General features: G+C 36.2%; 1 protein-coding gene and 2 pseudogenes across 1 annotated transcript in view; all 3 read right to left on the bottom strand.

Annotated features, from left to right (window-relative positions):
• Positions 1 to 920: 920 nt before the first annotated feature.
• Positions 921 to 27692, bottom strand: part of LOC119043925 (UDP-glucuronosyltransferase 2A3-like) — a 29729-nt gene continuing 2957 nt past the window's right edge. The window contains exons 2-6 of the mRNA XM_037138109.2: positions 17553 to 17701; positions 9673 to 9804; positions 8336 to 8423; positions 7646 to 7865; positions 921 to 7276 (exon numbers count right to left, since the gene is read on the bottom strand). Of these exons, the coding sequence (XP_036994004.2) occupies positions 7000 to 7276; positions 7646 to 7865; positions 8336 to 8423; positions 9673 to 9804; positions 17553 to 17701 (866 nt within the window). The 3' untranslated portion in view covers positions 921 to 6999. The remainder of the gene's footprint in view (positions 7277 to 7645; positions 7866 to 8335; positions 8424 to 9672; positions 9805 to 17552; positions 17702 to 27692) is intronic.
• Positions 15737 to 16033, bottom strand: LOC119043926 (protein dpy-30 homolog; annotated as a pseudogene).
• Positions 18467 to 19860, bottom strand: LOC119043931 (S-adenosylmethionine mitochondrial carrier protein-like; annotated as a pseudogene).

Raw genomic sequence — 27692 nt, 5'->3', positions numbered from 1 at the left:
ATAAAATAAAATGGGCAGAGGCTCTGAATAGACATTTTATCCAGAGAAGGCAGGCAGATGACTAATGGACATATGAAAGATGTTGTACTTCACTATTATAAAAATGCAAATCAAAATCACAAACCACACACTTGCTAGAATGGCTGATACCAAAGTGACAAAAATGACAAGTGCTAGAGAGGATATGGAGGAAAGAGAACCCTAGTACAACCTTAGTGCAACCATTATGAAAACCAGTATGGAGATTTCTCCAAAAATTAAGAACTAAGCTGCCATATGAATTACCAATTCATATTCTAGGTATTACCTAAACAATATGAAAGCACTAATTCAAGAAGATATATGTCCCCCCCTGCTCTTTGCAACATTATTTACAATAGACAAAATATGAAAAAAGTAAATGTTTAAGGACAGATGAGTGGATAAAGGTGTGTATGTACATATATATATATACACAGTTTGTACATATTTATAAATATATGCATATTTATGCACATATTAAATAAGTGCATATATGTGCATATTTACATACTGGCATATGCACACATGGCACACATAAAATATGTGTGGTTATATATGCACACATATAAGCATATGTACACAAATATATGTACACATATAAATATATACATGTGCATGTATTTCTATATGTGCATATAAATACATATACATATGTGCATATATGTATACATAATAGGTGTGTTTATGTGTATAAATCTGTGTAAATATGTACATGTATATGTACATGTACATATTATACTTCACTATTATAAAAATGCAAATATACACACAAATATATACATATATACACACACTAATACATACACGATGGAATAATACAGATTAAATTTTGTCATTTGAAGCAGCATGTATGGGTTTTGAGGCTATTATGCCAAGTGAAATGAGTCAGATGGAAAAAATAAAATCTTCATGGTTTCATTCATATGTGAAAGATAAAACAAAAAGTAATGAATGTCATAATAACACAAAAACAAAGTCGTGGTACAAACAATAGTAATTACCAGAGGTAAGGGGTAGGGCAGGGCAAAATGGTAAAGGGGGACAAAAATAAGGTAACAGATGGAAACTAGAGTTTTGGTGTATCTTTTTATATCTGTGTAATAGAATACACAAATACAAAATTATAATGTTGTACATCTGAAATTTATATAATGTTAGTAATCAATGTTATCTAGAAAAGCCAAACCCATCTATTACAAGGGATTAGCTGAGAAGAAATCCAAATATTTTTTTACACATCAATTAATTTATTGTATTTTCCATTACCATTCATTCCCCTCATCCCCTCCTCCTCTCAAGAATCACCACCCTGTTGTTCATGTCCACAGATCTTTTTCTTTTCTGCTTAATCCCTTCACCTCCTGGCCTGCCCCCATAACTCACATCTTATTCTCAGTGAGTGTGTCTTTATTTTGCTTGTTAGTTCAGTAGATTCTGAACCAACTGAATCTAATGAACAAACTGAATCTATTGATTCAATAGATTCAGTTTGTTCATTAGATTCTACATATGAATGAAATCATATGATATTTGTCTTTCTCTGACTGGCTTATTTGACTTAGCATAATGTTCTCTGGGTCCATCCATGCTCTCTCAAGGGGTAAAGTTTTCTTTTTTTTTACAGCTGAGTAGTAATCTTGGCAATGGTAAATAATGCTGCAATGAACATAGAGGTGTTTACGTTCTTTCAAATGAGTGATTGTGTTCTTTCAAATGAGTGTTTTGGGTTTCTTTGGATATATTCCCAGAAGTGTGTATGCTGGGTCAAGAGGCAGATCCATAATTTTTTGAGGTATCTCCATACTGCTTTTCACAGTGGCTGCACCAATCTACATTCCCACCAGCAATGAAAAAGGGTTTGCACAGTTGTTTGTTGAGCAGGGGAGGAGCTGCCAAGGACAAAGGGTGAATAAAATGTTGTGGAAGAAAAATATTAAGTTATTAACTATCGCCTGTTGTGCAGATCTAGGAGCTGGGACTGTAAAGGCTATGGAAAAATATTGTTATACATAGAGTTTTCTCATATGGACAAATGTAAGAATGACTGCTGAGGGTAGTCCATTCTCATCCTTTTTCATCCTGCTGTTTGCTCCAGGGTCTCTGGCTAATGCTGTTTATAACACCCAGGGGGTTTACGAGCTTGGTTTAATGAGATTCAACCATAGGAGAGGCCTATTGACAATCACAGCAGAAGGAAAGAAATCAGGAACTATCTTTCCTACTCTGCTGGTTAGGCCTGACTTCCCTAGTGGTAACTGTGTCCCTCTATGATCCTCTGTTTGTGATGTGATTTTTTTCCTGAGATTTAATTATAATATTATTTCTCCTTGTCCTTTCTACACTGTGATTGATAGAGAGTTTCACCTGGACACCTATCACCTCTTGTTTATTCCTTTGGCCATGCCAACATTTTTGGGAGTAGTCACAGGCTAATGTCTTTATAGTTGAGTTATCTTGAGTAAATACCTATTTACTCCATAATTAACAGGCAGACCTTCTTAATTTCTCTTAACATATCATTTCATCCAGTCCCATAGTAGACTACTTATGTGAATATCCAATTCAATTTTATGAATATCCAATATTATATTTCTAGACTAGAGTGCTTTTCTAAATTCTACACATGATCTGGGGGAACTTCTCATTGGCATTTCAAACTTAGTGCATAGCAAAAGAAGCTTTTTTTATTCTTTCTGTGACAGACTTAATTTGTTGGCAAAAATAGGAGGTACAAGGCCAAATCAAGTGTGATTTTTTAACTGAATTCAAAAGGAGAGGAATATGAACAACAGCCATTGAGGGGCAGCAAAAAATAATTTTGTGCCATGATGGCCAGTCTCAGAGTTCAAAGGATGCCTAAGTGTATATGAAAGGCTTAGCCTAAGGGGATGCCAGATAACCTCTCGCGGGATCTCAGCCATTTGTTACATTCTATTCACAGAGAACAGACCTACCTGAAAGCAAATATAAATAGCTTTCCAAGATACAGTAAAATTATAAAAGTAGATTTATAGTTGTGAGTACATGAAATAGAGTTTATTTTTGTATTATTATTTAAGATTTTATTTAGTTATTTATTTTTTAGAGAGGGGGTAAGGGAGGGAGGAAGAAAGGGAAAAAAACATCAGTGTGTGAGAGAAACATTGATCAGTTGCCTCTCACATGCCACCAGTTGGGAATCTGGTTCACAACCTAGGCATGTACCCTGACCAGACATCCAACTCACTGAGTCCCACCAGTCAGGGCTGTTTTTGTATTATCGTTTATTAATTATTATATCATTTTCCATACAAACAACTGTAAACCTATGTTTTCCAGCTCTGTGTATCAAACATGGAAAGTAAAACATTAAGCACATATGTCATTGAGATGAGATGGAATTGCTGGGTCAAAAGGCAGGTCGATTTTTATTTTTCTGAGAAAATTCCATACTCTTTTCCATAATGGTTGTACCAATCTGCAATCCCACCAACAGTGAACTAAGGACCCCTTTTCCCCACAACCTCTCCAACATTTGTTTGTTGCTTTGTTTATGATAGCCATCCTGACCAGTGTAAAGTGGTATCTCATTGTGGTTTTAATTTGCATCTCTTTGTAGCTAACCATATTGAGCATCTCTTCATGTATCTCTGGATGTTCTATATGTCCTCCTTGAAGAATTGTCTGTTCAAGTCCTTTTCCCATTTTTTAATTGGGTTGGTTGTCTTCCTAGAGTGGAGTCATGTAAGTTCTTTGTATATTTTAGAGATTAAACCTTTGTCTGAGGTATCATTGGCAAATATGTTTTCCCATACAGTTGGTTGTCTTTTTAATTTAATACTGTTTTCTTTAGCCATGCAGAAGCTTTTTATTTTGATGAGATCCCATTTGTTTATTCTTTCCTTTATATTCCTTGCTTTAGGGGACATATCAGTAAAAATGTTGCTGCGTGAAATATCTGAGATTTTCTTGCCGATGTTCTCCTCTAGGACTTTAATGATATCATGGCTTATATTTAAGTCTTTTATCCACCTTGAATTTATTTTGTTATATGGTGTAAGTTGGTGCTCAAGTTTCATTTTTTTGCATGTAGCTGTCCAGTTCTCCCAACACCATTTGTTGAAGAGGCTATTTTTACTCCATTTTATGTTACTGTCCTCTTTGTCGAATATTAATTGACTGTAGAGAGTTGGGTTTATTTCTGGGCTCTCCGTTCTGATCCATTGGTCTATGTGCCTGTTTTTATGCCAGTACCAGGCTGTTTTGATTACAGTGGCCTTGTAATACAGTTTGATATCAGGTATTGTGATCCCTCCTACTTTGTTCTTTCTCAAAATAGCAGCCACTGCTAGGATTATATCCTAAAAATTCTAAAACATCAATTTCAAAGAATCTATGCACCACAATGTTCATAGCAGCACAATTTATAATAACCAAGAGTTGGAAGCAACCTAGGTGCCCGTCAGTAAACAAATGGATCAAAAAATTGTGGTACATATACACAATGGAATTCTATGCAGCAGAGAGAAAGAAGGAGTCCCTGCCCTTTGCAACAGCATGGATGGAACTGGAAAGCATTATGCTGAATGAAATAGGCCAGGTGTTGAAAGACAAATAACATATGATCTCACCTTTAACAGGAAGCTAAACAACAAAACAAACAAGCAAGCAGAAAGAAACCAAAGACACTGAAATAGAGAACAAAGGGACAGTGACCAGAGGGGAGAGGGAAGGAAATTTAAGGGGAAAAAAGGGGAGGGATTTGGAGGAACAAATAGGAAGGACACAGGGACGAGAACTAAGGGGGATGGAAATGGGAGGGAGGTGGGGAGCAAAGGGCGGGGGAGGCTGGGATGGGAGAAATAGACAAAAAAATTGTACTTGAAAAATCACTAAATAAAATTAAAAAAAGATTATGAGTTGGTAAACTTACTGCAATGTTTTATATATTTTTTAAAGTAATGGGTAGCTGATTAAAATATGAATATTAACCTTACATTAGAGTAATGCATTGACAAATACTTAATATAACAGGTCTTCTAATATCTGATACTCTTAAATAGCAATTAATTAATCAACTTATATTTATAGACTTTAGAGATTGAAAAAATTGTAATGATTTTACAATCAGAGAATATGGCTTTTTCTGTAGGAAATCATTTCTTTGATTATATAGAGTTATTACTTAAATTATGAATACTAGTAATTTTTAATTATTGTGAATTGACATTTAACTTTAAGATTATCAATTTTACTGGTCTTTAAAAATCTTATTAAAATTAGTCAAACAATTTTTTTATAATTTTAATTTATTTCTCCTAAATAACATACTTACTTTTAAAACAGTACCAACATCTTCACTTGCTGAAAAAGTAATCATTTTGTTAATTATCTTTATTATCTAAGAAAATGCTCAGAATTGCTCCTTGTATATAAAAGGCACACAAAAAGTAATTGTGCCTTAAAGGTGAAAACAAGCATAATGGTTTGATAGAGTTTGTTATGGGCTGAATTGTGTACCTGTCGCAAATTTATATTTTGAAGCTTTAACCCCTAATGTGACTATGTTTGGAGAATAGGCCTTTAACAATATATTTAAGAATGAATTATGTCATGAGAGCGGACTCTAATCCCAAGAGACTTCTGTTGTTCATTGTCAGAAGGGGAAGAAACATAAGGCATCTTTGTCTTACCATGGGTATAGAGAGAAAAGGCTGTGAAAGGATGAAGGGTGAAGATGGCTTTCCGCCAGTTGGGAAGGGAAGCCATACCAACCCTACTGATATCTTGATCTTGCACTTGTAGCCTCCTGAATTATGAAAAAATAAATTTTTCTGTTGCTTATGCCACTGACTTTTCAGGATCTTGTTATGGTGCCCGAGCAGACTAATGCTGAGGTTTATGGAAATGTTTTGAACATTCCAAAGCAGAATGTCCCATTTTTATTATTTTCAGTTTTGATGTAATCCTAATAACATTGGGCAAGTGGAGAGGCTTATTTCTATTTTAAAAAGAAATCACTAAAACACCAATCCAAAAGAACCTATGCACCCCAGTGTTCATAGCAGCACAGTTTACAATAGTCAAGAGCTGAAAGCAACCTAGGTGCCCGTCAGTAAATGAATGGATCAAAAAATTGTGGTACATATACACAGTGGAATTCTATGTTGCAGAGAGAAAGATGGAGTCCCTGCCCTTTGCAACAGCATGGATGGAACTGGAAAGCATTATGCTGAGTGAAATAGGCCAGGTGTTAAAAGACAAATACCATATGATCTCACCTTTAACAGGAAGCTAAACAACAAAGCAAACAAGCAAGCAGAATAAAAACAAAGACACCGAAATAGAGAACAGAGGGACAGAGACCAGAGGGGAGAGGGGAGGGAATTTCATGGGGAAAAGGGGAAGGATTTACAGGAACTAGTATAAAGGACACATGGACAACAACTAAGGGGGGTAGAAATGGGAGGGAGGTGGGGAGCACCGGGGTAGGCTGGGATGGGAGTAAAAGACAGAAAACTGTACTTGAACAATAATTAAATTTTAAAAAGAAAAATAATAAATATATCATAAAAAAGGAAATCATAGTTTCATAGAAAACTAATTTTTGAGGCTACTGCTCTGATTCTATAGTCTGTTGCAACTCGTGAACTGCATTATTATTCTAAGGTCTTTATATCCATGATATTCAGCTCATATTTTGTTCTTTCCAGCATCACTATATCACTTAAGGTTATAAAATTAAAATAGTGATATCATGAATGGGACTGTGGGATTTATTAATGTCCCTGTGTCAGAAAGCAGGCAGACAGAAGGAGGCTAACAATAAACTGGGCCTGGAAGAAGGAGGAACGGGACACCCTCACCAGTTAATGCTCTTGTGGAATTCTAAGCTTTTATTTTTTCAGCTAAAAAAGGGGAATGGGAAATTTGAAAACAGGAAGGGGGTACAGGGATAAACAGGGGTTTTCACTCAGATCTTTGTCAAGTTGGAAAGATCTATTCCCTTTTCTTCTTTTCTGTTTTACCAAATATTTGACAAAAAAATAAACAACATTTGATTATCAAGAATATAGCAGATACTGCACAGGCCAGCAGGAACCCGATCACGTCCACAGAGTGGTACTGGAACCAGGTGAGATCATGGGAGGCTGGGCGCAGGTGTTTGGCTCCTTTGTGACGCATGACAAACTCAATCCAGAAGACAGCTCGATCCAGAGGCTTTACAGGTTGATCATGGTGAATCTTTGATAACTTCATCACATTCTCTTTATAACTAGAATGAAAATAAGAAAGCAAAAAGAGGAAGACATTAATGAAATTTTGTTTCTATTAGTTACATGATACATGTTATAAAAATTTATATAAGGGCCGCAGAATTGTTGTTACATAAACTCTGTTCTTAGCATAGAATTTAAACATGTATAGTGTGGATATTGTAAAAGAAATATATCTTTAACAGAATGTGGTTAAATGCAGACAGAAAAAATTGGAATAAAACTATACTTTCCAGGAGATTTCCAAGACCCAGATAATGAATGGCCCAAGATTATGGAAAAAGATCTATTAAAAGGTCAGTGAGCATGATCCTTGTGTGGTGCATAATGGAATCAGTGGTATTGCTTTCAAAAACAGTAGTACTTACGAAGGATCATTAATGACTGTTCTTAAGGCATTGAGCAAATCTGCACTTGTCATTGTGTTTATGTTCAATTCCACAGCCACTCCTTTGGCCTTCATGTGAACAATGTTATCATACTGATCAGCAAACATGGGAATTCCCACCATGGGAACCCCATGATAAATGGCTTCATAGATCCCATTTATTCCACCATGAGTGATAAAAGCTTTGGTTTTGGGATGACCTGGTTTGGGGGAAGAATGAGAAGTGGGTGAAAATGTCATTATGCCATATAAATAAAAATTCAGATACAAAAAAGCAAGATCTATGCCATATAAATAAAAATTTAGATACAAAAGAAGAAGGGATAAATTACTGAAGAAGGCAATATTTTTCAGTATTTTCTGTAGGGCACTGCTACCATAGAAAATTGCTGTTCTAGGAAAGGAGGCATTAGTTCTCTCTGTGTCACCTGAAATTCTTATTTGAATTATAGCAAGTATGAATTTATAAAATTAATGATCAATTTTTATAAATTCATACTTGCTATAATGATCAAATCATCAATTATATCTTTTAAAATTAGAGGTAACATGAGAAACATTTACAATTGCTAACTATTTGTTGATATTAGTTTTTACATTAGTGTTAGCTATTAAAGAATTAACAACAGGTCCATCAACCAATATACAGTTTTCTTCCCCATAGTCTTACCAAGAAGATCATTCTGGGGTATCCAGTCATAGAGCTGAGTATTCGCTCCTAATGTAGCTGGTTTCTTTCCACTGTATCTCCATAAAACCTGTGGGAAACAGTGCATATATTTCACTAGATGATGACATTTTGAAGTTGTAGAGTTATGTATAAGTCATGCATTTACTTTAAGGTTGCAGTTGAGAAGGGAGTATGGAGGTGTACTTTGTAAACAATGAAAGAAATAGTGGGATTGTTTACAACCACCTTCTTAAAACCATTTGTGGTAGTTGTATATTAAGTATACTATTATCATTTTGTCTGTTATCATTTAAAAACCTTTGGGAGTGAGAAAGTAAGCAAAGAATTAGAAAACTATTTGTATTAGCCTAATGAATCAGAAATTAGAAGTTGAAATTTTTATGGCCACCTGACCTCTGTATAAAATTATGTCACTGGCATTCCTAATTCTGTTTTCAAATTAGTGTTTCTTACAAATATTATCACTTTTGATTTTCTCTGCTTATTTTTGAGGTAACTGATTATCTTTTCATCCTGCACTTCTTTCTAGCTTCTTTTTCTCCCATAACTTCTTTTTGTTTAAGTAAGAATAAAATCATGTTTTTGCTTATATTCCAAAGTTCAACGAAGCATCCTGTGTGGTTTTGCAATGATCATGTTCACCTTTATAATTTTTAAATATAATTTTATAGAATTTAATGAAATATAGAATAAAAGAGCTCTTAGATCTTTTATAAATAGCATTATATAAATAAAGGAATCTAGAATGATGGTGATAACATTAAAATTAATTAATATACCATAAATTAGGACATGCAAATTGCTAGACTATAATATTAAAATTTTCATGGCTAAAATTTCAATTGTAGGAAACTCTCATTAAAACAACTAAATGAATCTAACTTCTACTTCTATGCTCAGCTATGATGAATCAAGTCCTAAAAAAAAGAAAGATATGAAGTATATTCCTGTGCATGATTTATCTTTATTTTTGTCATTTCATTATCCTTTTCATGGTCTGGGAGTGAGTGTGCTTCAGAACTATTTTAGGAGTAGTCAGAATAGGCCTTAAAATTTCATGAAAATGCACTTAATGTTTTCATCTCTATTTCACTAAAACAAATGATTTTAAAAAGAGGTGTTCCATAGTAACAGCAAGGTCAGCAGGCAAGGCTCAAATATATTTATACTCAGTATTTAATGATCTATACATTTTTATTTAGTATGGCACCTGATATGTTAACTATAAAAGAAAGTTCAACTTTTCTTTTGAAAGACACCTAGTCACACTCTCCAACTGGTAAATAGCTTACCAGCAAGGTTAAAAGTACACTAACCTTCTGTGGAATCTGGGCAAGGGCTGAGGCAATAAGATTGGCCTTTTCTTCTGTCATATAGTGGATGACTGAACCCAAAGAAAACACCACAATACCATCTTCACCTGAGTTCTGAACAAATTTTTCTATTTCCTGTAGAGAAAATATATATTTTTTGTATTAGAGGTACAGCATCACAGGGAATAAAATAAAGTTTAGTTATAATTTTAAGAAAAACATTTAAGAGAATTATCAGAGGCATAGTTAGATTTCTTTTGACACCTAGAACCACCTAGTCCCTTTTAGAGAAGGTATATTATGCAATATAAAGATGAAGTATCATAGAATTGTACACTTGAAATCTATATAATCTTATTAACGTCACTGCAATAAATTTAGTTTAAATAAATAAATAGATAGATAGATAGGTAGGTAGATAGATAGATAGATAGATAGATAGATAAAATCCTGATTTAAATGCATAATCAGGGTGGAAGGAACATGGCGATGCAGTAGGATGGAGCAGTTCCAGTTCCTGTACCCTTGGGAGAAAATCCTGGCTGATCTACTGAGGAACAGCACAATCTACCAACAGTTCCCCAGCATTTATGAAAATAAGAAACCAGAGATTGTAACGGACGGACAAGACAGCTACAGCTGATCACACACACACACACACACACACACACACAAAATAGTAGGTGGAAGTGGAGAACATCAAGATACCTGAAGGAGACCACACCAGTAAATCTCACAGGTATCCTACCACAGAAGTTCACACCATAAACCCAGGGAGTCAGAACAGATCAATTTAAGAAGATGTGGCAAACAAGAGGAGTCTCACAAACAATGGGAAGACAAAGAAACAATCCCCAAATGACAGAAAAGGAGGAAGCCTCAGAAAGAATGTTACATGAAATAGAGGCAAGTCAACTATCAACTATTAAATTCAAAGCACTGGTTATCAGGAAGTTCAAAGAGCTCACAATGAGCTACCAGAAATTACAGGGGAGCTACAATGGTCTCACCACAAACTATATCAACATGAAAAAGGAAATACAAACTATCAGCAAAGGCCAAGAGGAAATGAAGAATACATTCTCTGAACTGAAGAACACAGTAGAAGGAGTCAAAAGCAGGATCAATGAAGCAGAAGACTGGATCAGCAAGTTAGATGATAAGGTAGAAAAAATTCACAGAAAGAGCAAGAAAAGGAAAAGAGGCTCAAAAAGAATAAAGAAGTATTAAGAGAAATGCAAGACAATATGAAACATAATAATATCCGAATAATAGAGATACCAGAAGGAGAAGAAGAACAAGAGTTAGAAAACATAATTTAAAAAGTAATGATGGAAAACTTCCTTGATTTGATGAGAGAAAAAAATCACACAAGTCCAGGAAACACAGAGTCCCAATCAATAGGAACCCAAAGAGGCCCACTTCAAGACACATCATCATTAAACTGGCAAAATTCCAAGACAAAGAGAGAATCTTAAAGGCAGCAAGGGAGGAAAAAGAAATAACATACAAGGGAGCCCCAATAAGGTTAGCCACTGATTTCTCAATGGAAACACTCTAAGCAAGAAGAGGATGGCAGGAAATATTCCAAGTAATGAGAACCAGAGGCCTACAACCAAGGCTGCTTTACCCAGCAAGGCTCTCAATCAAGATAGAAGGCCAAATAAAGAGCTTCCAAGACAAAAGAAGTCTAAAAGAATATGCCGCCACCAAGCCAGCTCTACAAGAAATACTAAAAGGTCTGCTTTAAGGAAAGAAAGGAAAAGAGAGAGACAGAGAGGAACACAGGTACAAAAATAGCAATGAATGAGTACCTATCAATAATAACATTAAACATAAATGGATTAAACGCTCCAATCAAAAGACATAGAATAGCTGAATGGATAAGAAATTGTGACCCACACATATGCTGCCTACAAGAGACCCACCTCAGGACAGAAGACCATCACAGACTAAAAGTGAAAGGCTGGAAACAAATTTTTCAAGCAAATGGACAAGAAAAAAAAAGCTGGGGTAGCAATTCTCATATCAGACAAAATAGACTTCAAAAAAAGGGTCATAAAGAGAGACCCCGAGGGTCACTTCATAATACTCAAGGGAATAATCCACTAAGAAGACATTAACATCATAAATATATATGCACCCAACATAGGAGCACCCAAATATATAAAGAAAATCTTAGAGGACTTCAAGAAAGATATTGACGCAACACAATTATAGTAGGGGATTTTAACACCCCACTATCAAAATTGGACAGATCCTTCAAACAAAATATCAACAAAGGTATTGCAGCATTAAACAACACCCTAGAGGAAATGGACTTAACTGATAGATATAGAGCCCTTCATCCCAAAGAAGCTAAATACACATTCTTTTCAAATGCAGTGGAACATTTTCCAAGATATACCACATGATAGGACATAAAACAAACCTCAAAAAACTCAAGAAAATTGAAATCATACCAAGTATTTTCTCTGACCACAAGGGACTGAAACTGGAAATCAACCCCAAAGGAAAAACTCAAAACACCCAAAATCATGGAGACTGAATGGCATGCTATTAAACAATGAATGGGTCAAGAATGAAATTAGGGAAGAAATCAAAAAGTTTCTGGAAACAAATGATAATGAACTTATGGGACACAGCAAAGGCAGTCCTGAGAGGGAAGTTCATAGCAATACAGGCCTATCTCAAAAAGATAGAAACACTTCAAACAAACAACCTAACCCAACGCCTTCAAGAACTTGAGGAACAACAACAAAGACAGCCGAGAGCAAGTAGAAGGAAGGAAATAACCAAGATCAGAGAAGAATTAAATGACATAGAGACTAAAAGAACAATTGCAAAGATCAATGAATCCAGGAGCTGGTTCTTTGAAGAGATAAACAAAATTGACAAGCCATTAAGTAGGCTCATCAAGAAAAGAAGAGAGAGGACACAAATAAACACAATCAGAAATGAACGAGGAGAAATTAAAACTGACACCACAGAAACAGAAGGAATTGTAAGAAATTATTATGAAGAATTGTATGCCAAGAAATTTTAAAACCTAGGTGAAATGGACAAATTTCTAGAAAAATACAATCTTCCAAAACTCAATGAAGAAGAAACAGAAATCCTGAACAGACCAATAACAGCAGATGAAATTGAAGCAGTAATAAAAAACTCCCATCACACAAAAGCCCTGGACCAGACAGTTTCACAGGAGAATTCTACAAAGCATTTAAGGAATAGCTAACTCCTGTCCTTCACAGACTATTCCAAAAAATCCAAAATGATGGAAGACTCCCAAACTCTTTTTATGAAGCCAGCATCATCCTAATTCCAAAACCCGATAAAGATACAACAAAGAAAGAAAACTTCAAGCCAATATCACTGATGAACATAGAGACTAAAATCCTCAATAAGATATTGGCAAATCACATACAACAATACATTAAAAAGATCATATACCATGACCAAACGGGATTCATCTCAGGGATGCAGGGATGATTCAATATTCACAAATCAGTAAATGTAATACATCACATAAACAAAAGCAAAGACAAAAATCACATGATCATATTAATAGATTTGGGAAAAGCTTTTGGTAAGGTATAGCACCCATTCATGATAAAAACACTCAGCAAAGTGGAAATAGAGGGAACATTCCTCAATATAATAAAGACCATATATGAGAGACCTGAAGCCAGCATTATACTCAATGGGCAAAAACTAAAAGCTTTCCCACTAAGATCAGACACAAGACAAAGATATCTTGTGATGACTTCTATTTAACATTGTATTGGAAGTCCTAGCCACAGTGATCAGACATGACAGAGAGATAAAAGGGATCCAAATTGGAAAGCAGAAAGTAAAACTGTCACTGCTTGCAGATGATATGATAGTGTTGCATAGAAAACTCCATACCCTCCACCACAAAACTACTCAACCTAAGAAGCAAATTTGGCAAAACAGCAGGGCTCCAAGTCGATATTCAGAAATCAAAGGCAATTTTATACATCAACAATGAAAGATCAAAATCAGAAATCAGAAAAAAACACCCATTTCCTATAGCAACGAGAAAAATAAAATATCTAGGAATAACCTGACCAAGGCGGTAAAGGATGTATACTCAGAAAACTACACAATGCTAAAGAAAGAAGTTAAGGAAGACAAAAATAAATGGCAACATATACCATGTTCATGGATTGGAAGAATTAACATCATCAATGTGCATACTACCTAAAGCAATTTATAGATTTAATGCAATCTCTATTAAAATACCAATGACGTATTTCACATATATAGAACAAATATTTCAAAAATTTATATGGCACCATAGATGACCATGAATAACCACAGCAATTTTGAGAAAGAAGAACAAAGTAGGCAGGATCACAATTCCTGATATCAAACTATATTACAAGTCCACAGTAATCAAAACAGTGTGGTACTGGCATAAGAAAAGACACATCGATCAATGGAATAGAGTCAAGAGCCCAGAAATATACTCAAGTCTCTATGATCAATTAATATCTGACAAAGGGGGCAGAATTATAAAATGAAGTAAAAATACTTTCTATTACAACTTGTGTTGGGAGATATAGAAAGCTACACGCAAAAAAAAAATTTAACTTGACCGCCAACTTACACCATACACAAAAATAAACTGAAGGTGGATAAAATAATTAAATATAAGTCACAACACCATAAAAGTCCTGGAGGAGAACACGGGCAGGAAAATCTCAGCTATTCCACACAGCAGTATTTTCACTGGTATGTCCCCTACAGCAAGGGACATAAGGGAAAGAATAAACAAATGCGATTTCATCAAAATAAAAAGCTTCTACGTGGCTAAAAAACACCAGCAAAATGAAAGGGGTGCCAATCTAATGGGAAAATATAGTTGCAAATGATACCTTTGGCAAGGCTTTGGTCTCTAAAATATATAAAGAACTCACACAACTTCATTCCAGGAAGACCAACAACACAATTAGAAAGTGGGCAAAGGACCTGAACAGACACTTCCCAAGGAGGACATACAGAGATCCCAGAGACATTTGAAAAGATGCTCAGCATCACTAACCATCAGAGAGATGCAAATTAAAGCCACAATGAGATACCACTTCACACTGGTCAGAATGATCATTATAACCAAATCCACAAGCCACAAGTACTGGTGAGGCTGTGGAGAAAAGGGAACCCTAGTATACAGTTGGTGAGAATGCAGACTGGTGCAGCCACTGTGGAACACAATATGGAATTTCCTCAGAAGACTAAAAATCGAACTGCCTTTTGACCCAGCAATTCCACTTTTGTGATAACACCCTAAGGATGCTGAAACACCAGTTCAAAAGACCCTATGAACCCCAATGTTCATAGCAGCACAATAACCAAGTGTTGGAAGCAGCCTAAGAGCCCATCAGTAAATGAGTGGGTCAAAAAAACTGTGGTATATTTACACACTGGAATACTATGCAACAGAAAGAAAGAAGGAGCTTCTACACTTTGTGACAGCTAGATGGTACTGGAGAGCATTATGCTAAGTTAAATAAGCCAGGAGGTAAAAGAAAGATACCATGTCATGTCACCTATAAGTGGAACATAATCAACAAAAGAAATAAACAAGCAAAATATAACCACAGACATTCAAATACAGAACAAACTGACAGTAAGCAGAGGGGAGGGAAGAGAAAGATAATGGGGTAAAGCGGGGGAAGGTTTGCCAAGGAACATGTATAAAGGACACATGGAAAAAGCCAAAGGGGGCAGGATCAAGGGTGGGAGGCAGGGGTGGATGGGGCTGAGGGGAGGAGTGGGAGCAAAATGGAGACAACTGTACTTGAGCAACGATTAATACAAAAAGCTTACAATGAAAATTCACACTGCAAATCCTTCATCTATTAACATTTTCAAGTGTAGAACTAACCAGAATTTTATCTTCTTATTCATGCTCAATCCTAAACTCTACCACTGAATTAAATTTAAGTAAAAAGATTTACACACACACACACATACACAAAGCTACCTCTTAATCATGTATATCTACGGTAGAAATTAATTTTTTCTTATCTTTCCCAATAAGTTAATTGCAATTTTCACATTGTGCCTTATTTTTTAAAGATATGATGCTAGAAATTCAATGGAATTTGGTGGTTTTTCCTTTGCTAGCACAGTAAATTCTTGTTACCATATAGGCACAACAGTCTGATCCAGGTAGGCTCAGCTGGCTAAGACTGGAGATCCACTTTCTGTTTTGATGAATTTTCTCTATTAGTATTCTCATTCCTACTATCCTCTCAGCATTATCTGTGAGATCGTACTCAGAGAGAGGATTTTCTGCAATCTGCATATGTCCCTCCAGCATCTGTTCTGGCTCCATGATGGACCCTGCAAGTCACAGTGTCTGGACAGTGGTCTGTGCCTGAGCCTTCCTTTCCTAAGAGACGTTTGCCACACCTCCAACACTCGAAACTAATGGCTTCCATCTTATCATTGTTTTTTAATCTATATATTCAGTGACTGGAATAAGTCTTCTATAACAACCATAAGCCTTGATTGGTATTCATACAGCACAAACTCCTTACCAATAAGTAAGTTGAATTTAGAAGGGGATAAACATCCTCCTTTCATTTTATCTGAGCTGATTTTGTGAAATCATGAAGCTTTGTGTGTGTGGCAATGAGTGTGTATATGTGTGTAAAAGTGGGAATGATAGGGTAAAAATGAGTTTGGCCTGGGAGATTATCTAGAGACCTATAGAAATTGCTACCTCTTTTTTTTTTGATTTCTCAAGTTAGATGTTGGTCCATTATACCAAATCTTAATAGAACTTGATTTGCAACTACATTCATAATTTTATTGGTAAGAAAAAGGATATTTATGATTCTGAAATGAAATCTCATTCATCAATATACACTTTGCCAAAAAATAAATCAAGAGTCCCCCTGGGAATACCATGTACCCTGCCAACTTCCTAAAAAGATTTTGTTAATATTCTCACAGTACAAGTAAATGAGGGTTTTCTTCCCCATTCCCTGTTAATAGTTCAACACAGTGCCTGTGTAATACTTATGTATTACCCATTTGTTTCTCAATGCTGTTTTGTTCCAACATCCCCAACACTCTACATTTTTCTTTGAAGGCTTAAGAAAGTGGTATACAATTATCTTTTTCATAAAAAAACCCTGTCATCAGGTTGTAAAGAATCAGGCCAAGATTGGGTCTCTCATTTTCATAAACTCTACGTTATGCTGATGACCTCCAATCTTTCCTTTACTGTATACTAAGATTAAGACCTCGTATTACCTGACTGACTTCTAACAAATTCTGCTCACTCCTTTAAGTGAGTAGTCACACTATAGACTCATTGTATTAGTCTCAAGTACATTTCACCTCATGTTTCTTATTTCAACAGAGCCCATCATTATCAAATAAACATGCAAAGTGGAAATCAAGGAGTCCTCTATGAATTGTCTCATGAAGGCATGTTTATCTCTCTACCACCATGAAAAATGCCTTAACTTCATTATGCTTTTGAGGAAGACTACAGCAGTATCTTCAGTGATTTTCATAGTTCCAACTTCCTGTCACTCCTATAAATTATATCTATATTATAAAAACAGTAATACTTTGAAATGTGCTTCAATCATGCCAATTTCAGCTTCATTTCCCAATATAATGCCTAAAGTACACATAAATATCACAAGAACCCTTCTGACATAGAAAATGAAAATGGAATTGACCATCCAAAGATGTTTAGTATCATGTCTTTGTTAAGAGATCTTAATAAGGTTATCTTATAAAAGATAATCTTAATCTTTATTAAGATTATAACCTTTAAATAGAAATCGGGTATTATATCCTAAGGAACATAAAATCCTTCAATGTTATAATCTTACCTCAGGTAAAGGTTTGGTAGGTTTGCAGTGCAACCCTCCAACAAATTCAAAATTAGGTAGGTGTGGACGAGGAAATTCGAAATCCCAATATGTTCGAATTAGCCAAATTTCAGCTTTTCCCAAAGTCTCACATAATGTAGTGGGTCTTCCTGGAAAAAAAAATTGTTTAAAGTTGGGTAGTAGGAATTAGCCTAAGTTAAATAGAAAAACTGCACCACCAATTTGATGACTAGTTATCAAGGGAAAAATAAGTTTAAGTCTTCTAGAATAATGCAGCTTCTAAATATGAACTGAAAAGGGGCATTAATACAACAACATGGAATAAAAAAACAAAACAAGAAACACAAAAGAAAGTAAAAAAAGAAAAAATGGGGTTATTAGTTTATTTTTAAGGTAAAATAAACCAAACATTTAACCGCAACTCCAAACTACTGTATAAATGAATATATTACTGATTTTCATCTCAAATGGCAGACAGTACAATATCTGCACTAAACCACTTCTCAATGGTTTCTAGCCTTCCACTCAGGAATATGTCCAATCTTCCTCCCTCCCCTACCCAAAATGTCTTAATCTCAGGATTGCTCATGTTATTGTAGGATCCCACCAATATCAATCCACCTTATGAGTTATCCTTCTGAGTTATATTTCATCACTTCAACGGATGGGCCACTATTTTTTTCAGCATCAGCAAATTTATTTATTAAGGGGTTTTGAGAAAAGCCATGCAAAGTACAAACGTGGACATTGTTTTCTCCGTTTCTTAACTTTCTGGCAAATAGACTGTTGACATCATTTCTGCCAGCCTGTAGCATGGAAGACGCATTCTTCATGGGAACTACGCAGAGCTGGATTTCGGCGCTGTGTTTCATGGTTCAGTCAGTGAAGGACTGCTTGCCAGATGGGAGCAGCTCTCACAGCATGGCCCCTTCTGAAAGAAGGGGATGGGAGGCAGTGGGCTTCATAAGCTCTCTTTGCCAAGTTCCAACAGAAAGCTTGAAAGTTTGGTCATATGCACCAAGAAAGATGAAACTTCCTGGACTAATTGCTTCCATTCAAGGGAAGATACCTGCAAGTAATCCCGGCAGTCCCAGTGTCTGCCAGACCCCATACAGAATAGAGAGGCTTAACATTCCCACTAACAGTGCTAGAACAAGCCTTTGCCAATATGATTCTTGTTTTTACCATATCCAGAGGTGTGGTGACTACAGTTTAGAATCCACCTGCAAAAGCTCCACAGACCGTTGACTGCCAAGAATCCATCACCTGATCCCACCTCCAGGACCAGAGGGATTTTAAGAACGGCTGTAAGGGAAACTGAACCAAAGAAAAAGGAATCTCTTTCAAAACTGTGCTGTGTAGCCTCAGTACAGTCATTGAATGTCTTCTTGATAAAAGATGTTAGATAAAATTTGAAATGTTCTAAAATAAACAGAAATCTGTGGCCTCTGCTTAACTACTTCCAAAGGAACTCAAATCAGGCATGCTACCACTTCTCCGGCAGAGGTAGCCAATGTGTGCTTTGCAGGCATCAGATATGAAGATGAACCAGCATGCAAAAACCATTTTACATATTCATAGGTGACAATAAAGGCAGCTGCATCTGAGAGGCCATGAACTCAGGTTGGTCCATAGCCCCCAAAACACCATCAGCACTAGAATTCAAGACCGAGCAGAGGCAGGCCACAGCCTCATGCACTGGGTGCCACCATCTTGGAGGCAGGGCCTTAATGGGCCACTATTTTATTAGTAAGAACTCCCTGATTAATTCATACTCAGGATGACCCTCTTTTGGGGATGTGTAGTACATAACTATATACCACGATTATCACTCACTACTATATTGTTGCATTACTAAAATGTGTTCAAGGAGACACATTGAAGGTATTAATTTTAGGTTTTTACAAAAGATACTTTTTTTGTAACAGAGAAAGGGGGAAACACAGGTGACAATCCTTTTCACTTTAGGATTCTAATCAAAGTTGGTGGTGACGTACACCCAGGGAGTTAAGCCTCACTTTAGAGTCATCACTTTTTAGTATTTGAAATATTATCTAATGTCATATAGTCCAATAGCTATAAGTTGATAATGAAGAAACTTGGCCCAAAGACACCGAGTTTGAAATTGCCAGAGATTATGTTAAAACTCCATTTCTTAGCTTCTGAATTAATGTGATTTTGCCATCTAGATGCCTAATTTTTTGTGACCCAAATCCTGCCTGATTACAGACTTCAGGGTGATATTTTAATAAGTCATTCTCTTATTTAACCTAATCATTTTTCTCCCTAGGTGATGTGGTTTATATAACCTTAGCTTCAACTTAGAAACATAGAACTTAAAGCACTTAAGACCATTCCATGTTTAAAGTAATGATTCAAAATAATGTGTATAGATGTGATAAAAAGAAAGATAATAAAAGTGAATTTAAATGTAAAATTAAATAATTTTATAAATTGTATTTGAAATGTTACATATGAGAAATTACAGACATAAAATAGTAAAATAAAATCAACAAATACCCCATTTAGTTATATAATTTGCATAAAATTGAGTTATACAATCAGAATGGATAATTCTAAATATATTGTATATGTGTACATAATGCACACACACACACATATATATATTTAATTAATAGATTAAAATTTTAAAAAATTTCATTTATTTGCTTTTAGAGAAATGAAAAAGAGTGGGAAAGAAACATATAGTTGCACTTCTGCGCCCCCTACCGACGACCTGGACTGCAGCCCAGGCATGTGTCAGACTGGTAATCAAACCAATGACCCTTTGGTTCACAGGCTGGCACTCAATCCACAGAGCCACACCAGCCAGGCCTAATGGGTTAAATTTTAGTTACCAAGTAGATATTATTATCATATGAACCTACAATGAGTCAAGTGAGATGGTTTTTAATTTTAAGGACTTCTTAGGGATTACCTAATTTCAATTTTTGCTTAATAGAAGATGCTCTTTTTCTCACTTCTCCTTAGATAATGCCTCTGTCCTCTTTTCCTAAAGTTGAGATTTTCCAAAGGTCTTTACTCATAATCCTATTATACCAAAATGTGACAGTTTACAGTTATCTCTGATAGACTTGAGCCAATATTCTTGTATTTTTTACTTAAATCTAAATACCATATGATCTTACCTTTAAGTGGGACCTAATCAATAAAACAAACAATCAAGCAAATAACCAGAGACATTAAAATTAAAAACAAACTGACAATAACCTGAGGGGAGGTGGGGGAGAGAGGAAGGGGTTTTAGGAACATGTATAAAGGACACATGGACAAAACCAAGGGGGGGTTGGGATCAGAGGTGGGAGGTGGGGAGGGCTGGAGTGGAGGGAAGTGGAGGAGAGAAAATGGAGACAACTGTACTTGACCAACAAAAAAATCTATAGAGCCTAGCATGTAGTGTGCTTCCAGGCTTTCATAATTAATTATAATTAACTATAATATAATTAATTAATTATAGCAAATCAATATATTTAAGTTTAAATCATGTCTGTATCAAGGATTTTGGAAGTGGGTTTCTTTGAACATTAGTTCTGTGAAGCAATTAGATATTCAATGAATAAAATTAGATAATATATTTAGTGCCAGATATGATTCTTTGTTTTTGTCTGTGCTTTTTAAAGATAGTCAAAGTAGAAGCCTGTCTGAGTTTCAGATCACAGCTGAGTGTATGAAATTGCAAATCAAAGCATCGTTTTAGCAGAAAAGGCAAAAAATTAAGAATAGGTTTAATAGGTGTATATGAGTGAAGTTAAAAAATCTATTCTCTTTAACTGCTCAATATACAAAGTCTTTTAGAGTTTTCTAATCACTATTTTAAGTTTTTGTGCAGCATTCTTGCAAGAAATATTTATAAAGCATCCTAGGAATCTTTTTCATGACTAGCCATGATGAACCTGTCCAAATAGGACTTTTGGAAGCTTCCTTTAAAGTTTATGAGAGGGATGAGAGAAATTGGGGAGTTGGGTGACACCTAAACGAGGGGGAAGAGTTGGGCCAAGATAGACCCTGACCTGGATGGTCTCTGGACTGGTCAGAGAGTTGGACTGTGTGAAAAGCAGGTGCTTGTTAAGAACATAGGGGACAAATAAGAGGAATTTACTGAAAAGAAAAAAAGCTATCAGCTGCTGTTTAAGGAACTCTCCCAGCGGTTGTGCCCAGGAAGAGAGAGGAGGGGGGTGTAATTTGCTCCAAATCAGAGCACCTCGTGAGCGGAACAAGGTGGTGTATTAAAGGCATTGGCCTGGTGCAGATGGACAGTGGGGACCTGGCAGCACTCTGATGGCCTGGGCTGGAGGCTGGGCACCATTAAATAATGCAACCCAGACCTAGACCCTATCCTTGCAAAACCGCAGGAAAGGAAAAAAGCAAAGCCCACCCCCATCTGCCTGCAGCACCCAGAAATACCAGCAGAACTCACTTAGCAGGTTTAAAGTCAGCAGGAAGCTTTTTTTTTTCTTTTCCCAAGTGTGAGACAGTAAGACCTTGGGCTGTGAAAAGACCAAAAACAGATCCAAAGAGGGATCAAAAAGCTAATGCTGCCAACTGAGAAATTGAGAAAAACTTCACTTTGTTATCCTATAGAACTTGCATTTTATTGTTTATTTTATTGTTATTTTTCAATATTTTTATTTATTTTATTTGATTATTTTTTATTTCTCTTCTTTCTGTTTAGTTTTCTTCATTTTATTTGTGTATTTAATCACATTGTTTGGCTGATTTTTCTTGTTCTCTCTTTCATATTGCATTTTAATTTTTCTTCTTTTACTTCACTTATATTCCAATAATACCTACTCTTGGTCTTTTACTTTCTATTCTTTTTATTCAGATCATATATTTCTTGTCATATTATTGTTGTTCCAGTATTACTGTAAATAAATGTTATTCCATACAATTGTAAATACTACACAGTACCTTTCCCTGGTCTTGGCCCATTTCATTATCTTCCTGAGCTCTGTTACTGTTGTTACTGAACTCCGTTCTCCCTCACACTATGCCTAGTTTCTATCCTTTACTCTGACTATATCTCACCATCTAAGCTTGCACAAGAGCACTGTTTTCTGGTTTCAGCTCACATTTCTCCCCTCCTCCAATAAGAATTTTATCTTTTTTTTATGTTTTATTAAAAGTGGCTAGTTGGCTGAAATATTATGGTTATTGTTACCGAACAACAAGAGGTCCGAGGGAGGGGCAATACAATATTTGGCCCACTTAGGGATGCCCAAAACTGCTATACAACAGGGGCCCCTCCCGAAAACAAAATACTAAAATCTACTGGGCCCTTCTGTCCGCCGCCAATTGGAAAGACATCTCTTAATGCCAGAGATTTGTGAAAAGGAAACAAAATGTTTATTTAATGCTATTCAGGCCTAATGCCACCACTAAAATATCAAAGTCCTTTAGGGTATACACCTACACCCACACAGCGCTCCCTTCTCCCACTGTCCCAACTCCGGGTACCGTAAATCAGGAAAAGAGCACACGTCTGTATTGCAGGCTGCTGGCACCGTCAGCTGGGTCACTGTGCAGGATCTCGAGTTAATCCAAAAGTACTGTGCTACCCTCTCATGGTCCACTGGCAAGAGTCCTTTGTACCCAGTTCCAGTCAAAGTCTCTGCTGCTTTTCAGGCCACGCGGCCAAATGGGCACCCCAAAGCCGCGTGGGCCTCTTCTACCAAAGCTGCAGGAGTCCACACTCCACCAAAAGCATGTGGCTTTCTTCTTCACCTGGCTGCAGGGATCTCCGTTCTGGCAAAGCTGCGTGGTTTTTCCCTTTCACCTGGGAAAGAAGGGTCTGCACCCTGCCAAAACCACTTGGCTCCCTCTTTCACCTCACCTAGAGGGGGTCCTCACTCTGCTGAAACTGCGTGGCTCTCTCTCTCAGGCCTTCTCACTCAGGAGCACAGCCTCTTGTTACATCCTGAGTCCTTAAGCCCTTCTCACTCAGGAGTGCAGACCTTGATTACATCCTCCTGAGTCCCCCTAGTTCCATCCTCAGTCCGGAGAGCAGCCCTTAGTTACATTCTCCTGAGTCCCAGTCCACTCACTCAGGAGCGCAGCCCCTAGTTGCCATCTTGAGTCCTCCTCCTTCCATCCTCAGTCCCTGCTACTCCCTTCTTCCTGGCGCCAAACTTGGCCACTGCTATTTAACATATCTATGAAACCAGTTAAAGGTTATAGATATGTTAAATAACCATTCCTCCAGAGGTTAGCTCCAAAACTGTTGCTATGCAAAATAGCTCTCAATGTCCCTGGCTCTATTCATCCCTTCCCCCTGGGGTGGGGGGCGGTGAGGACATCTTAATATATCTCTCCAATATTCCTATACACTTTGAATTCTGGACACCTTTCCAAATCTGTTTTTTGCCCCCCCCCCCCCGCTGCACCCTGTATCATTATCACTGTTCTTCTCCAAAGTATCTCCTATCTGTTCTCTACTTATGGTACTTTAAATCCCATATAATACTCTCCCACCGTCTTAATCCATTTTGCCTTCAGCCTGCTACTGATCATATACAAGATAAAGTGGGAGCTGTGAACACCAATAAACCTTCTGGAGGAGAAAACCCATCAACAAAGGAACCACCTACAGGCAAAAGCCAAGTACAACAAGAGAACCCATATAAACAGAAGAAAGGGCAACCCTAGAGTATCCAGACAAAGAGATCAAAGAGACCGCACCATGAATCCCATAGAACTCCTGCCATAGAAGTTCACTCTACAAAGACAGCTAGCAAAGAAGAGCATGAGGAAGCACAGACATAAACAAAAAGAGTCACCTAAAATGAAGAGACAAAGAAAGAATCTGCAATCAAAAGGAATGGAAGTCTCCTCTCTAAAAAAGCTAAATGAAATGGAGGCAAGCAAACTGATACAGATTTCAAAAGAATGGTATAAGGGTACTCAAGGAACTCATAGACAGCTATAGGAACTGAGTGAGTACTACATCAGTATGAAAGGGGAAATAGAATCTATAAACAAGAACCAGGAGGAAATGAAGAATATAATTTCTGAAATTAAAAAAAAAAACACTAGAAGGAATTACAAGCAGGCTGGATGAAACAGAGAACCAAATTAGTGAGCTGGAAGACTAGGTAGAAAGAAACACCCAGGTTGAGCAACTGTACAAAAAAAAGGCTAAAAAATGTAAAGATACCTTAAGGGAACACTAAGACAATATGAAACACAAAAACATTAGAATCATAGGAATACCAGAAGGTGAAGAAATGGAGCAAGGGATAAAAACACTTTGAAAAAATAATGATGGAAAACTTTTTGAACCTGGAGAGGGGAAATCCATGCAAAGCACAGAGGTTCTCAGTCAAGATGAACTCAAAGACCTACTCTAAGAAACATCATAATTAAAATGCCAAGTTTTAAAGACAAAGAGAGAATCTTAAAAACAGCAAAGGAGAAACCAGAAGTAGCATACAAGGGAGCTCTGATAAAGCTAGCGAATGATTTCTCAGCAGACACACTCCAGGACAGGAGACAATGGCAAAAAATATTTCAAGTAATGAAAGCAAATGCCTGCAACCAAGATTGCTCTGCCCAGCAAGGCTCTCAATTAAAATGGAAGGTGACATAAGGAGTTTCCCAGATAAAATAAAGCTGAAAGAATACACCTCCACCAAACCAGCAATGCAAGATATGTTAAAGGGACTGCTATACAAAGAAGAAGGAAAAGAGTGAGAGAGAGAGAGGAACACAGGTAAAGGGAGAAAAATGAATAAATACCTATCAATAATAACCTTAAATGTTAATGAAAAATGCTCCAATCAAAAGACATAGGGTAGCTGAATGGATGAGAAAACATGACCCTCACATATGCTGCCTACAAGAGACACACTTCAGAGCAAAATCCCTACATGGACTAAAAGTGAAGGCTTGGAAAAATTCCAAGTAAATGGACAGAAAAAAAAAACTGGAGTGCCAATACTTATATTGGGCAAAGTAGACTTCAAAACAAAAGCCATAAAAAGAGACACTGGAGGACACTTCATAATACTCAAGGGAAGAATCCACCAAGAAAACATAAACATTGTAAATATATACACCCAACATAGGAGCACCCAAATATATAAGGAAAATCTTGGAGGACTTCAAGAAAGATATAGACAGCAACACGCTTATACTAGGGGATTTTGATACCCCACTGTAAACAATGAATAGATCTTTCAAACAAAATATCAACAAGGATATTGTGGCATTGAAAAATAGATCAAATGAATATATACACACACACACACACACACACACATATATATATACACACATATGCACACACACACACACACACACAAACTTCCATCCTGAAGAAGCACAGTACACACTCTTTTCAAATGCATATGGAATGTTTTCAAAGGTAGACCACATAATAGGACACAAAACCAACCTCAACAAATTCAAGAAAATTGAAATGACATCAAGAATTTTCTTGGACCACAAGGGACTGTAACTAGGAACCAACCTAAAGGAATAAACTCAAGAACACTCAAATTCATGGAGATTGAATAGCATGCTATTAAACAATGAATGGGTTAATGAATGAGATTAAGGAAGAAATAAAAAAGTTTCTGGAAACAAATGAAAATGAACATGAAACAGTCTAAAACTTATGGGACACAGCAAAGGCAGTCTTGAGAGGGAAGTTCATGGCAATACAGGCTTACAAAAAACAGATAGAAACATTTCAAATCAACAACCTAACCATATGTTTACAAAAACTGGAGGAACAACAACAGCTTTTAAGCAGACTCATCAAGAAAAAGAGAGGACCCAAATAAACACAATAAAAAATGAAAGAGGAAATATTACAACTGATATACAGAGATACAAAGAATTGTAAGAAATTACTATGAAGAAATATATGCCAAGAAATTTGAAAACCTAGGTGAAATGGACAAATTTCTAGAAAAATATAATCTTGCAAAACTGAATGAAGAAGCAGAAGGCTTTAAGGCAAAACAGCTGGTGAAATCAAAGTAGTAATCAAAAAACTCCCAGCACACAAGAGTCCTGGACAGGGTGACTTCATAGGAGAATTTTACAAAACACTTGAGAAAAAGCTAACCCTATTCTTAGATCATTCCAAAAAGTCAAGAAGAGGGAAGACTGCCAAACTCTTTATGAAGCCAGCATCATTCTAATCCCAAAACCACATAAAGATACAACAAAGAAAGAAAACTATAGGCCAATATTGCTGATGAACACAGACACTAAAATCCTCAACAAAATATTGGCAAACCACATCCGGAAATACATTAAAAAGATCATATGGTTTGATCAAGTGGAATTCATCCCAGGGATGCAAGGATGGTACAATATCCACAAATCAATAAATGTAATACATCACATAAACAAAAGGAAAGACAAAAATCATATGATCATATTAATAGATTTGGGAAAAGCTTTTGATAAGGTATAGCACCCATTTATGATAAAAGCACTTAGCAAAGTGGGAGTAGAGGGAGCATACCTTAACATAATAAAGGCCATATATGAGAAACCTACAGCTAACATCATGCTCAATGTGCAAAAACTAAAAGCTTTCCCACTAAGATCAGACACAAGACAAGGCTGTCCACTTTCACCACTTCTATTCAACATGGTACTGGAAGTCCTAGCCACAATGATCAGACATGAAAGAAAAATAAAAGGCAACCAAATTGGAAAGGAAAAAGTAAAACTATTACTGTTTTCAGATGATATGATCGTGTTATATAGAAAACCCTATACACTCCACCAAAAAAGCTACTCAACCTAATAAGTGAATTTGGGAAAACAGCAGGGTTCGAAGTCAATATTAAGAAATCAAAGGCATTTTTATACACCAACAATGAAAGGTCAGAATCAGAAATCAAAACATTTTCTATACCAACAAGAAAAATAAAATATCTAGGAATAAACCTTACCCAAAACGTGAAAGATCTATATGCAAAAAACTATACAACGCTGAAGAAAGAAGTTAAGGAAGACACAAATAAATGGAAGCATATACAATATTCATGGATTGGAAGAATTAACACCATCAAAATGTTCATACTACCAAAAGAAATTTATAGTCATTGCCATCTATATTGAAATACCAATGACATATTTCACACATATAGAACAAACATT

The sequence above is a fragment of the Artibeus jamaicensis genome, unplaced genomic scaffold (genome assembly GCF_021234435.1).
Source record: "Artibeus jamaicensis isolate MK-2021 breed Jamaican fruit bat unplaced genomic scaffold, CSHL_Jam_final contig_1030, whole genome shotgun sequence".
In the NCBI taxonomy this organism is placed as follows: Eukaryota; Metazoa; Chordata; class Mammalia; order Chiroptera; family Phyllostomidae; genus Artibeus; species Artibeus jamaicensis.
The sequence above is the reverse complement of the archived record's forward strand: the minus strand, read 5'-3'. Positions and strand labels throughout refer to the sequence as shown.